Below are 14,408 nucleotides of genomic sequence, written 5' to 3' on the forward strand. Positions count from 1 at the left end.
AAAAAAGAGGGAAAAGTAGATTGCTTAGATTGCTAAATGTTTTTATTTTCCTTATCATGTTTATCACTACCAAGAATAAATAAATGCCATTTAAAAGAAAATAGCTAGAGCTGGGCGCGGTGGCTTAAGCCTGTAATCCCAGCACTTTGGGAGGCTGAGACGGGCGGATCACGAGGTCAGGAGATCGAGACCATCCTGGCCAACACGGTGAAACCCCGTCTCTACTAAAAACTACAAAAAAAACTAGCCGGGCAAGGTGGTGGCGCCTGTAGTCCCAGCTACTGGGAGGCTGAGGCAGGAGAATGGCGTGAACCCGGGAGGCGGAGCTTGCAGTGAGCTGAGATCCGGCCACAGCACTCCAGCCTGGGTGACAGAGCAAGACTCCGTCTCAGGGGAAAAAAAAAAAAAAGAAAGAAAGAAAATAGCTAAACTAAACATGCATTACCATACAGCACAACAATTGACTTTTGAGCATTTTTCTCTGGGAAATGAAAACTTAGGTTAACAGAAAAACCTGTACACAAATGTTCATAGCAGCTTCATTTGTAGTAGCCCCAAATTGGAATCAACTCAGATGTCCTTCAACAGATGGATGCTGAAACTGTGGTATATCCATACTGTGGGCTACTTCTCGGCAAAAAAAAAGGAGAAAATTATTGATACAGGTAACAACTTGGATGAATCTCCAGAGAGTGCTGAATGCAAAGGTCCATTCCAAAAGGTTATGTGCTGTGCAATTTATATAACATTTGTATAGCATTCCTTTTTCTTTTTTTTTTTTGTTTTTGAGACAGTCTCACTCTGTTGCCCAGGCTGGAGTGCAGTGGTGGGATCTCAGCTCACTGCAACCTCCACCCCTGGTTCAAGTGATTCTCCTGCCTCAGCCTCCTGAGTAGCCGGGATTACAGGCGTGCACCACCATGTCTCACTAATTTTTGTATTTTTAGTAGAGGCAGGGTTCCGCCATGTTGGCCAGGCTGGTCTTGAACTCCTGACCTCAGGTGATCCACCCGCCTTGGCCTCCCAAAGTGCTGGGATTACAGGTGTGAGCCACTGTGCCTGGCCTATAGAGCATTCTTAGAAAAAAAAAAATTGGCCAGGTGCAGTGGCTCACGCCTGTAATCCCAGCCCTTTGGGGGGCCAAGGCAGGCGGATCACCTGAACTCAGGAGTTCAAGACCAGCTGGCCAACATGGCAGAACCCCCGCCTCTACTAAAAATACAAAAATTAGCCAGACATGGTGGTGCACGCCTGTAATCCCACCTAGTTGGGAGGCTGAGGCAGGAGAATCGCTTGAATCCTGGGCGGCGGAAGTTGCCATGAGCCACCGCACTGCAGCCTGAGTGACAAGAGCAAAACTTCATCTTAAAAAAGAAAAAGAAAAAAAAATTTTTTTAGAAATGCAGGTCAGATTAGTGGCTCTCAGGAGCTAAGGACCGTGGAAAGGGGAGGGAGGTAAAAGGATCCTTGCAATGTTGGAATTGTTCAGTATCTTGACATTGGAGATGAATACATGAAAACCTACCCAGGTGATAAAATTGTGTAGAACACACACATACAAGTAAAACAAGAAATCTGAAGATCAGTGGATTGTATAAAAGTCAGCATCCTGGCTGCGGTATCATACTATAGTTTTTATAGAATGTTACCATTGCAGGAAACTGGGCAAAGGCCTAAGAGGGATCTCTGTATTATTTCTTACAATGGCACCTGAGTATAAGCAATCATCTCGATACCAATTTCAATTTGAAAAGAAAATCTCTGAAGGCAGGGGCCTCTGCTGAGCTGGAACCTGGTTCCGTGCTTGCGCTGTGGCTGGGTATGGTTTGCTCAGAAGCCCCCGGCCCGGGGCTGTTGCCCACCTTGCTTCTGCCCCTTGTTCCTATAGCACGTGCAGCACATCCGTATCGATGGCTCCACCTCGTCGGCTGAGCGGGAGGACCTGTGCCAGCAGTTCCAGCTGTCGGAGAGGCATGCCGTGGCCGTGCTGTCCATCACCGCTGCCAATATGGGCCTCACCTTCTCCTCGGCTGACCTGGTGGTGTTTGCTGAGCTGTTTTGGAACCCAGGGGTAAGAGATGCAGGAGACTTGGATACCCCACTGGCATGCTCATGGCTGTGGGCAGGAAGCAGCGAGTGTCGGTCGTGGAAAGTGTGGTTTCCTTTTTATCCATTCATTATACTTCCCACAAGTCAGTTTTCACTTCCTTTAAGCACTTCTATGTCGATCGGCTAGTTTCTTTTTTTTTTCTTTATTGAGACAGTCTCTTATCACGCAGGCTGGAGTGCAGTAGTGTGATCTCGACTCACTGCAACCTCCGCCTCCTGGGTTCAAGTGATTCCCCTGCCTCAGCCTCCCGAGTAGCTGAGATCACAGGTGTGAGCCACCGCGCCAGGCGATTGGCTGGTTTCTAGATTTTCACAGCAACCTGTAGGATTATCGACTCCGTTTTATCAACAGGAAGGTTGAAGTCTTCCAGGGCTAGAAGGAATCTTAGACTTCATGTCTCATAGGAGGAAGTTAGGGCACCGAGAGCTCAAGGGGTGAGGCAGGAAGAACTGCACTGCCATAACTGAAGAGGGACACGTGGTGGCACCAGGTTGTAGCCCAGGCCTCACATTCCAGCCTGTGCCCCCTTCAGTAGCCATCATTGTGAGCTGCTTTAACAATGGACCTCATGCAGAGTAACAGCAGTGAGTAGTTCCCTGGAGACCACTATTGGCCTTAGCTGACCAACTGAGAGCAGAGATAAGACATTTGTTTGAACTCATAAGTTTTTCTGGTAATCTCCAGGAAAGTTATATCCCCTTTAATATCTGATATTATGGCTTTTGTTGGCTACACATGAGGGACTACATTAATAATGGGTAGACCTTGAGGGTGAAGCCATTTTATAAAAGAAATAATGTTCATGATGTTAGGTGGTTTCTTTTTTTTTTTTCCTTTTTTGAGACAGGGTCTTGCTCTGTCACCTGGGCTGGACTGCAGGAACTTATTGGCTCACTGCAGCCTTGATTTCCCGAGTTCAGGTGATCCTCCCACCTCAGCTTCCTGAGTAGCAGGGGACTACAGGTGCACACCTCCATGCCTGACTAATTTTTGTATTTTTTGTAGAGATGGGGTTTTGCCATGTTGCCCAAGCTGTTCTGGAACTCCTGGGCTCAAGCAATCTGCCTGCCTCGGCCTCCCAAAGTGCTGGGATTACAGGTGTGAGCCACCACGCCCAGCCTTATTATAAGGCTTACCACTATATTAAACCACCACCCTATGCCCAAATCATGGATAGCCTCTCCCTTGTGTGTGATGTTTTTATTTATTTAGAAGATAACTTTTTATTTCATACAGAGAAGAAATGGAAGTGTGCAGGCCTCCATCACTGGCCCCTCCCCATGCAGCCTGATGGCAGAGCCTGTGCTTTTTCATTTGCAGCACCTAGCTCAGTGCCCAGCACCGAACGGCCACCCGCAGATCTTCTGTTCCAGATTCCAGTTCCCCAACCAGGGCTGTTTTGGGTTCTCTCTTTTGTTAAAGTGGCAGGTCATTTGTAGGTCTGAGATGGTGAAGTGCAGGTTATTTCTAGGTCTGAGACAGTGAAGTGCTTTGAGGAGGGAGGGTTGTGGTGGGGCTGGAAATGGGGTGGAGAGGCTACCTGCTATGGTGAGTGGAACTGCTTCAGGCCTTTACCTGCCTGTCTCGATTTCTGGACACACAGGTGCTGATCCAGGCTGAGGACCGCGTGCACCGCATTGGACAGACCAGCTCGGTGGGCATTCACTACCTCGTGGCAAAGGGCACAGCTGATGACTACCTTTGGTATGGTTTGGCTGCATGGCCTGGCAGTTGGAGTTAAGCAAGGGTGGAAGCTGATGATATGTTTACTTTGCTCCCTAAGTGCTTCTGCTTTTCTTAAGTAAGGTCTTTAAGGATCTATAGAAAATTGACTAGTGGCCAGGCGCAATGGCTCACGTCTGTAATCCCGGCATCTTCGGAGGCCGAGGCGGGCAGATCACTTGAGGTCAGGAGTTCGAGACCAGCCTGGCTAACAGGGTGGAACTCAGTCTCTACAAAAATTCGACAAAATTAGCTGGGTGTGGTGACGCACACCTGTAGTGCCAGCTACTCGGGAGGCTGAGGCAGGAGAATCGCTTGCACCTGGGAGGCAGAGGTTGCAGTGAGCTGAGACTGAGCCACTGCACTCCAGCCTGGGCGATAAGACGAGTCTCTGTCTCAAAAAAAAAAAAAAGAAAAAGAAAATTGACTAGTAATGCCCTCCTGCTTTCATCATGACCATATTTGGCCTCCCTCACTAGTGTTCACTGGTGGCTTGCAGGGTGCATGTGGAATCTTATAGCAATAAAGCGTTGTGGCTCCTTTTCCTGCTGGTCTGAGGCAGGGAGAGGTGCCGATTGTGACAAAATGTAGATGGAATTTAGTTTGTAAAACACCCCGTTCCCAGGCGTGAAGGCATTTGTTAGGACAGGGTGACAGTCTTTCACCTTTTATGATGTGCATGTGTCTGCTGGGTACATCTTACATTGCTGCTGCTGGACCACAGGGAGGAAGTGGCTTTCCCTGGACCATGTAGTGTGCTTCGTTAGCAGAGCTGGAGTAAGATTTTCAACCTGGGGGTTTCTGTCTGTTACCTAAGTGAAAAATCTCAGAAAGCTTCTTCCCCTCATCTCCCTCTTCCTGATATTAAATTTCTTGATTATCTCATTCATTTCCACTGCTTGTCTCTGTTTCTAGCCTTATGACTAAGAAGTCTTCCCTTTGCAATGTGTGTGGGCCACTCCTACTTCTCTCTGTTTAGTGGATTCGTTAATTGGGCAGCTCATAACACCACCAGATTCAAAATTGTGTTGTAATGAGGCAGGACTTATTTCCTACACATCTTCCATTAGAAAGAATATGGAACCTGATGATATTCTTAGCCCTAAATTGGAGTTTTTACAAATGAGAGGGGGCAAATTTTTCAACATGGATGTTTGCGCCTTGAGAGATGCAAAGATGTGAAACTGTGAACAAGCCGTGGTCCCATAAGAACAAGAAGGGTGGCCTCATTTTCATTAGTCTGGTGGTTCTGCACAGGTTGTATTCACTGCAGCTTATTTCTCCCCAACAGGCCCCTGATTCAAGAGAAGATTAAAGTTCTGGCGGAAGCCGGGCTTTCTGAGACCAATTTTTCAGAAATGACAGAATCCACTGATTACCTCTACAAGGTAATGCCAGCACATGGCTCTTCACCCCTGGAGCAGAGGGAGGCATTAAGCTCTCTGCCAAGTCTTTGGGTCCTGAGTAGGAGGATGTGAATCACTCCTAGGGACCTCCCCTAGCCCCAGAGCTGAAAACAATGGCCTGCAGTCATTCTCAGTTGAACCATGCATGCATCGCTTTATGGGGAAGTGATGGCATTAGCTCCTACAGCTGCTGACATTCCTGCACAGACTCCGAATGCTGCCTCTTCAATCAGACCATTAGAAACTGACAAAACTCCCCATGGCAAATGTTGAATTGTTTCAGAAAGTACACAGCAACACCACACATAGGGCTGCCACAGGAATGTGTCCCCAGCACAGAATGGGGAGTGTTTAAAATAGGGTACTGGCTTCACAGAACATATTTTCCCCTCTGTCATTTTATTTTATTCTCAGTGTCTCCCCACTTGATAGAGGGGTAAACTGAGACACGGCAGTGCAGTAGGCTTGCACAAAGTCACAGGGCATGTGAAGCCAGCCCAAGGAAGAAGGCTTCCTGACTTGGCCCAGCATTCTTCTTTTGAGTTCAGCCCCTTGTTATAGAGGAGTGTAAGAGGCATCCCTCCATAACCAGGCAGGCCTTGTCAAAGGTGCTGAGGGGGAAGGGTGTTGCCTCTGGACGGGACAGCCCTAGGCCCATCATGCCTGCCTGGCCTCAGTGCTCCAGCCCAGTGGCTGCCACAGACTCTTCCTCCCCCATTTCAGTGAAACACAATGGAGGGAGCAAGAGACCCAGAGCCTTTCGAAAGCTTGTTTTCCTTCCCCAGCTTGGATTGTCGGCCAGAAGGTGAAAACTAGGAGTATGGCCTCCTCGAGCACGGCTCATGGTTGAATTGTTTCTGCCAGGAGAGCTTGAATCAGGTTTGAGCCTCATGCAGAAAGGGGCCTTAGGGTAGCTTATCAGGAAAGTGAAACACCTCCTCCTTCCTGTGAAATCACCATCAGAAGTTGAGTTAGGGCAAGCGTGGTGGTGCACACCTGTAGTCCCAGCTACTCGGGAGGAAAAGGTGAGGATCATTTGAGCCTAGGAGGTCAAGGCTGTAGTCAGCCATGATGGTCACTGTACTCCAGACTGGGCAACAGAGCAAAAGCCTGCCTCAAAAAAAAAAAAAAAAAAAAAAAAAAAAAGAAAAAAGATTAAATAAATAAGAAGTTGAGTTAAATCTTATCGTTGACACCAAGACTTAAGACTCTGTGGATCTGCTCATTCACTTACATTTATTTAGCAAATAAATTTTCTTTGCAAGAATTTATTTGCTAAATATTGGGATAAATAAGACTCAGATCATATTTTTAAATGCAGATTGCAAATTATCCTTTCAAGCATATATCGTTAATAAGCCAATTTTAAAACAACCTTATTTTTAAGCTTTTTAAAGAACTCTCCAGTTCAGCTGAATGGTAAATGGTAACAGAGCCTAGGTTATCATATGCCTTTTGAAAAGAAAGAGCCTGAGCAGGTATAGTGGCTCAAGCCTCTAATCCCAGGCTGAGGTGGGCAGATGGCTTGAGCCCAAGAGTTTGAGACCAGCCTGGGCAACATGGTGAAACCCCCATCTGTACAAAAAATACAAAAATTAGCCAGGCATGGTGGCACGTGCCTGTATTCCCAGCTATTCAAGAGGCTGAGGCAGGAGGATTCCCTGGACTTGGGAGGCGGAGGCTGCGATGAGCCAAGATCACACCACTGCATTTCAGCCTAGGCAACAGAGCTAGACCTTGTCTCAAAAAAGAAAAAAAAGCCTAGTTTTAAAGGAGTCTCACTTGAACTCATTTATTCCTACTTGCCTTTCTCTTACTCTAAATTAGTTAAGAATTTCTACCTAAAATATAAGTACAAGGTAATATTAATGAGTTTTCTCAATATTTATTTTGATTAATAACTCTATCAATTTATTTTTTAATTAAGATGGGGCTGAAAAATTTTAACAAACTACTAGAAAAAGAAAATGTTGCTTCCAATATAGGAGACAAAAGCAGAAGAGGTTATATCTCACTGAGATAGGCTTCCTTCTGAGAGAGGAAATGAAATATTAATCTGATCTTGGAACTCGCTTCCAATTAATTATGCATGCCCCAAGTTAGCATACAGTGTTGCCATCATCATAATCAAATGCACATTAGCAGCTTTTTCTACTTGGAATAGGCTGCCTTACAGGGTGGCATTTCCTTGACATTGCAGGTATTCAGAAAGAGGCTGATGAGGGCATCCTGGAGGAGGACATGTGGGTTATTTGGGGGTCAGCCTTGATGATCTTTCATATCACTTCCCTCTCTGCAGGACTGGGATCCTGAAAGGCTAGGAGATTTTGGGTGCAGGTTAATTGAATAATCTGAAGTTCTTAAGTGACAGACTGTCATCAATTTTCAAGGAACCCTGCTTCACCAATGTGGAGGGATTTGGTTAAGGAATGGTGAGAAACAGTGGCCAGCTGGCAAAGATCTGTACGCTCTTTGAAATGGAAAGAAACCTGAGGCAGGAAGAGCTGTTGCAAATCCATGCAGTACCAAGTGATGTGGCCCAAGTAAAGATGGTGCCTAGAAGGAGAGAGGAGGGAACTGATGAGGGTAACAAACTTGCATGAGCCGAGGACTCTGTTTGCCTGGATGATTTCCACCTGGGAGACTACGAGAATGCAGGTAGACTCTAAAAAACAGACTTACGGGAAGAGAAGCTGCTTTGGGAGTATAGGAGAGAGATGAGAGACCAGTGATTTTTTATATGTATTTATTTGTTTAGAGACAGGGTCTCACTCTGTCACTCAGGCTGGAGTACAGTGGCACTATCCCGGCTCACTGCAACCTCCGCCTCCCAGGCTCAAGCCTCCCGAGTAGCTGGAACTACAGGCGCACGCTGCCAACACCTGGCTAATTTTTTGTATTTTTGGTAGAGATGGGGTTTCGCCATGTTGCCCAGGCTGGTCTCTAATTCCTGAGCTTAGATGATCCCCCCGCCTCAGCCTCCCAAAGTGCTGGGATTACAGGCGTGAGCCCTCGCAGCCAGCCTTATTTTTATTTATTTATTTATTTTTTTAAGACAGAGTCTCCCTCTGTCACTCAGGCTGGAGTGCAGTGGTGTGATCGTGGCTCACTGCAACCTCTGCCTGACGGGTTCAAGTGATTCTTATGCCTCAGCCTCCCAAGTAACTGGGACCACAGGTGTGCACCACCATGTCTGGCTAATTTTTTGTATTTTTAGTAGAGATGGGGTTTCACCATGTTGGCCAGGCTGGTCTCGAACTCCTGACCTCAGGCGATCCATCCACCTCAGCCTCCTAAAGTACTGGGATTACAGGCAAGAGCCATGTGCCCAGCCAAGAGATCATCTGATTTTAAACCAGTGTTAGTTTTATGAAACTGTGGGATGTCAGTGGAGATATGGAAAATATACCTCTGGATTGAAAAATGGTCAAGGTTGGAAATTCAGACGTAAGAAAGATCGGCAGAGGGGTGATAGTGATCGTGTGTTGTAGTTGTATCCACTGGTCATGGTTTTAACACTACACCATTGTCATCAATGTATAGATGCTGTTGGTAGGTATTTTGATTATTTGTAATTTAAGGTAATCAGAATAGGTACACATATCTACTTATGAATATGTTAAATGTGTGTATGTTTTTTCCACCACTTTGAAAATTAGGTATAAGCCATGGCTGAACACAGAGATTTGGAAGTCTAGGGGGCTGGGCACATGGTGGCTCACACCTGCAATCCCAGCATTTTGGGAAGCTGAGGTGGGCAGATCGTTTAAGCTCAGGAGTTTGAGACCAGCCTGGGCAACATTTAGTGAGATCCTGTCTCTTAAAAAATTTAAAAAATAAAAATAAATTTAAAAATAGAGATTTAGAAGTTGCATTACACCTTAACTGACCCTTAGTAGAGAAAGGCTTTGGAGGAAATGAGATCTTGAGTGCTATTTCAGTATTGAAATAGTGATTTGAAAAGTTCAAAGGGAGAAAACATTTCCAACGTAAATTATAACGTGAGAGCAGCTTCTTTGCACTCACAATCATTTCTTTTTCCTAACCCTGTGAGCGCAGAGAGGGTAAGATGTCAGACACTAAAACAATGAGGCTGCTTTAGTGATGGTTTGCTGAGATGATGTGCACTTGCCATCATGTAGCTCCCTGACACCATAAAATGTGTGGTCTCTCATCTTTATATTCTCCAATCAGCCCCAGTGGAGGAGAGTCAGTGTTGGAGCTTGGGTTCTTCCTTTTATCTTTTCTTTTCTTTCTGTGATGAAGGACCCAAAGCAGCAGAAGATCTATGACCTATTCCAGAAGTCCTTTGAGAAAGAAGGAAGTGATATGGAGCTCCTGGAAGCAGCAGAGTCCTTTGACCCAGGAAGTGCTTCAGGAACATCTGGAAGTAGTTCCCAGAACATGGGAGACACCCTGGATGAAAGCTTATTGACAGCCAGTCCACAGAAGAAAAGGAGATTTGAATTTTTTGATAACTGGGACAGTTTTACCTCTCCCCTGTAAAAGGGGCAAAAAGAAAAAAAATAAAAAGTATTTTAAAATCATGGAATTAAAATAAAGTTATGTGTTTTGTTTTAAAACTTTTTGCACTTCTCTTGCCATTGCAGCAGTGCCTGTGCCTGTGTCCAGGCTCAGCAGGAGACCAGGCCAAGCATCAACTTTCCATTCCTGTGTCGTTATGTGTGAGCTTGCTTGGGGTCTTAACCTCCGCTCTTCTGGCTTAGGGATGGACACAGCAAGTCGTAGTAGTGGGTAATTCATGTTCTCTAAATAATGAGGTCCTTTCTACACAGTCCCCATAATCTAGAATTTTAAAATTTACTGACTCAACAAATATTTATAGGGCATGTAATTTGTGCAGGCACTGTTCTAGGTGCTGGCAGTCATTCATCCAACAAAAGGCAAAGTATGAGCCTTTGTGGAACTTACGCAGTGGGAGAAGCAATGGTTGTAGGTTCTCTTTTCCAATACAACTCTTCATGGACACTGAAATTTGAATTTTATTAATATTCATGTATCACAAATTATTCTTTTTTTTCTGCCGTTTAAAAATGTAAAAACCATTCCTTGTTTACCAGCTGTATAGAAACCAACAGTGGGCTGGAAGTTGTTCACTGCCCATAGTTGCCAACCCTGGTTTAGAGCAGCATGGTCCAATAGTAATGTAATGCAAGCTGCATATGTGATTGTAACTTTTCTAATAGAAGATTTCAATTTAAGATTAATAATATAAGGAGGCTGAGGCAGGAGGATCACCCGAGGTCGGGAGTTCAGGACCAGACTGACTAACATGGAAAAACCCTGTTTCTACTAAAATTACAAAATCAGTCAGGTGTGGTGGTGCGTGCCTGTAATCCCAGCTACTTGGGAGGCTGAGGCAGGAGAATTGCTTGAACCTGGGAGGCAGAGCTTGCAGTGAGCTGAGATCACGCCATTGCACTCCAGCCTGGGCAACAGGAGCAAAACTCCATCTCAAAAAAAAAAAAAAAAAAGATTAATAATATATTTAACCCAATAGATTAAATATGTTATTTCAATTTACAAACAATATTTAGAAATTATTAATGGGAAATTTTACATTCTTGGGCTGGGCGCAGTGGCTCATGCCTGTAATCCCAGCACTTTGGGAGGCCAAGGTGAGTGGATCACTTGAGGTCAGGAGTTCCAGACCAGCCTAACCAACATGGAGAAACCCCATCTCTACTAAAAATACAAAAATTAGCCAGGTGTGGTGGCACGCGCCTGTAATCCCAGTTACTCAGGAGGCTGAGGCACAAGAATCACTTGAACCTGGAAGGTGGAGGTTGCAGTGAGCCAAGATCATGCCACTGCAATCCAGCCTGGGCAACAGAGCAAGACTCTGTCTCAAAAAAACAAATAAGAAATTTTACATTCTCTTTTCTGAACTAAGTCTGAAACAATGTATTTGACATGGGCAGCATCTCAATTTGGGCTAGCCACCGGTTTCACGTGCCCAGTAGCCATATGAGACTGGTGGCTCCTGTGTTGGGCAGCTCTGGTTTAGAGAGTGATGAGGGAGTAGGATGTCATGTGGGGAAGAGCAATAGTTGATAATGTTGAGGAGAGGGAGAGAATGATGCAGAGCTCATAGGCCATAGAAAGGAATCTGGGTTTAATTCTGAATATGAATGGAAGCCACCAAATGGCTTTGAGCAGACATATGAGGCAATCTGATTATATTTTTAAAACTTATAAAATTATAAATATATATATTTATAATTATTATTTTTATTTTTTTATATATTATATATATATATATTATATTATTATTTTATAATATAATAATTATTATTATTATATATATATATAATTTTAAATAAAGACATAGCATCTCACTATGTTGCCAGACTGGTCTCAAATTCCTGGCCCCAAGTGATCCTACCACCTCAGCCTCCCAAAGTGCTGGGACTACAAGTGTGAGCCACTATGCCTGGCCCTTTTTTATTTTTTATAAATATAATCAGGCCCAACATAGCAACACCCTGTCTCTATTTAATAAAATAAAATAAAAAGTATTTCACACCAATGCATGTGCAGAAAATAGAGCAGGAAAGGTGGGCAGAGGGAACGCTTAGGTAGGAAGCTATGAAGCTATCGTGACTATCCGTGGGGTTGGTGCTGGAGTGTGGCTGAGTATGGGTTGCGCCATGGAAGAGATGAGAAGTGTTAGGGTTCTGGATGTATTCTGAAGGAAGCGATGGAACGATATGTGTAGATAGACTGACCATGGGGCATTTGTGGAAGAGAGGCTGCGACTTTGGTGTTGGCCTGAGCAAAGTGGTAAGAGAAGAAAGGGTGGGAAGGGGAGGTTGGGGAGCCAGGTAAAATCAAGGGTTTGGCTATGGACTTGTTGAATTTGAAATGGCTGGGAGATAATCTAGCAAACTTGGAGACACCCCACCCAGATCCCCTTCAAGGAGGGGCTTGCTCAGCTGTGGGGAATGAAGTTGGCAGATGACTTCCACCTGGCCACAACTGGTCTGCAGAAAGCCACTTTGTCTGAGGTCACACCCTTCTTAAGGCAGCTTGCATCCATGACTGAGCAAGGCAGGGCACAAAGGCTGGGCCATTTTGGCCTAATGCGGGGCAGCTCTGATGAAATACTTAACATCGTGTTACAAGTGCCTGCATATTCAGTACAGGAACATGCCATATAGGTTTGTAGCCTAGGGGCAATAGGCTAGACCATATAGCCCAGGGACTATGTCCTGGACAGTATTCGCTGCAGAGCTCCCTGCTCCCTTCCCCCGCTCCCTGCTGGATTGTCTAAGGTTCCCGCAGGCCTATATCACATCTCACCTCTCCCCCTGCCAAACAGGCCTCCATCCCCTTCCTTTCACCGGTGTTAATCCCTAATAGATATCTTGTGCCCCAAACTCTGTCTTGGTGCCTGTTTCTGGAAAACCCACACAATCTAGCAAGATCCAAGTGGAGATGTCCTGCAGGCAGTTGGATGTGTGAGTCTTCAGACTGTGGAAAGGTCAGAGAAAGAGCCGTGGATTCTGCCCCAGCATGGGCTGAATGGGATCACCAAGAGGGTAAGAGTGGCTTCCGAAAAAAGGCAGTTCTGACTGACCCCCTCAAACTGCAACACAGAGAGACGACTGTGCAGGGAAGTAAATGAGGAAGAAAACCAGAATGGGTGTCCAGGAATGGGAGTTTTTGGGGTTTTTTGTTTGTTTGTTTGTTTTTTGAGACAGAGTCTCACTCTGTTGCCAGGTTGGAGAGTAGTGGCACGATCTTAGCTCACTGCATCCTCCGCCTCCAGGCGACTCTTCTGCCTCAGCCTCCCAAGTAGCTGGGATTACAGGCGCCTGTCACCACGCCCGGCTAATTTTGTATTTTTAGTAGAGATAGAGTTTCACCATGTTGGCCAGGCTAGTCTCGAACTCCTGACCTCAAGTGATTCACCTGCCTCAGCCTCCCAAACTACTGGGATTACAGGTGTGAGACCCGCACCCAACCAGGAATGGGAGGTTTTAAAAGTATTTTACCAAAACTCGGTCCCCACCAGAGTTTTGATGCAGCTTTTATGTGGGCTCTATGGACTTGGATCTCTTAGGATCTCATTCTCTATTCCCATTCACAGTTTCTCCTCCAGGAATGTGGTTAGGATACGATGGGTATAAGGGGTGTAATACAATGGTTATGCTGCTGCTCTAACTGGTCTTACAGAAGGGCAGGGAGCCAGATGTACGTTAGAGTTTAGAGTTAGCGCAATTTTCACAGCAGCAATGAAAGATGCTTAATTTGTCTGACGTCATGGTGTGTGGATTTGTTAGACTTAAATTGTTTTCACTATTCAGTACTTACTAGGTGCCAGGCACTGGACTAAGTGCTTTACATAATTGTCACACTTGATGCGATCTTGGAGGAAGGCAGTGGTATTTTGATTGTGCAGGTGAAGAAAAGGAGCCAAGAAATAATACAAATTGCTCAAGTCCAGCTAAGAAGCTAAGAAGTGGCAGAGCAGAAACCGCAACCAGGCCACCCCACCCCTAGAGCCCACCCATAGGTGCGCTGTTCCCCAGCAGGAGGCCCAGTGGTGCCTTGGTGGTCTGTTAGCTGAGTTTGGTACATGGCTCCCTTCCTGAAGGGCTTGGCGCTGGCTGGAAGTCTGTCTCTGCAGTCCACCTGCTGGCTCTCTGCAACAGAGAACGGGAAGACCCTGGAATGCACCACTTTCTTATCCTTTTTAATTCCCTTTCCTGAGTTTCTCAAAAGCTCCAGTTGACAGAGTAGATCTTTTGAGACCACCTAACCCCCCTCACTGTTGTTCAAAGTGGGGGCGGGGGAGGCTTCCTGACACCTCAGCACAGTTGGGACCGGGGCATCCATGTCCTGCGTAAGGAAGGCTCTGGCCTCAGGAAATGAGTGAAGAGGATCACCTTGCTGCATGGCGTGCAGCTGCTGTGCTTCCAGCTGGTCACTGTGTCAAGCTGCCGGCTGCTCCTTAGGCCAGATCTCTTCCAGAAGGCCCAGTCTAAGCATCTGAGTCTAAGTGGCATCAGTTGCTTCTCCCAGCTTGCTGAGGAGGACTGTGGGGTTAGCCCTTGAGTCTGCTTTCCACTGGCTTATCCTGCCACGAGGAGCTCTGCTGTGGCCCCAGATCTCCATAAATAACTAGGCCTTTGGTCTCCTCATTA

The 14,408-nt window shown here is 45.8% G+C and overlaps 1 protein-coding gene across 6 annotated transcripts in view; it reads left to right on the forward strand.

The window, feature by feature from the left end:
• SMARCAL1 (SWI/SNF related, matrix associated, actin dependent regulator of chromatin, subfamily a like 1) overlaps positions 1-14,408 on the forward strand; it is a 73,924-nt gene that overhangs the window by 56,314 nt on the left and 3,202 nt on the right. For 3 of the 6 annotated variants that reach the window (XM_023220638.2, XM_023220642.2, XM_023220640.2), the window contains 4 exons: positions 1,889-2,071; positions 3,714-3,814; positions 5,124-5,220; positions 9,505-9,821. In XM_023220638.2, coding sequence (XP_023076406.2) covers positions 1,889-2,071; positions 3,714-3,814; positions 5,124-5,220; positions 9,505-9,744 — 621 coding nt within the window. In that variant the 3' untranslated portion in view covers positions 9,745-9,821. Of the gene's footprint in view, positions 1-1,888; positions 2,072-3,713; positions 3,815-5,123; positions 5,221-7,628; positions 8,082-9,504; positions 9,822-14,408 lie in introns of those variants that run through there. The other 3 variants (XR_002733357.2, XM_023220649.2, XM_023220646.2) reach the window with 3 other exon arrangements.

Source organism: Piliocolobus tephrosceles, chromosome 11, assembly GCF_002776525.5.
Source record: "Piliocolobus tephrosceles isolate RC106 chromosome 11, ASM277652v3, whole genome shotgun sequence".
Taxonomy (NCBI): Eukaryota; Metazoa; Chordata; class Mammalia; order Primates; family Cercopithecidae; genus Piliocolobus; species Piliocolobus tephrosceles.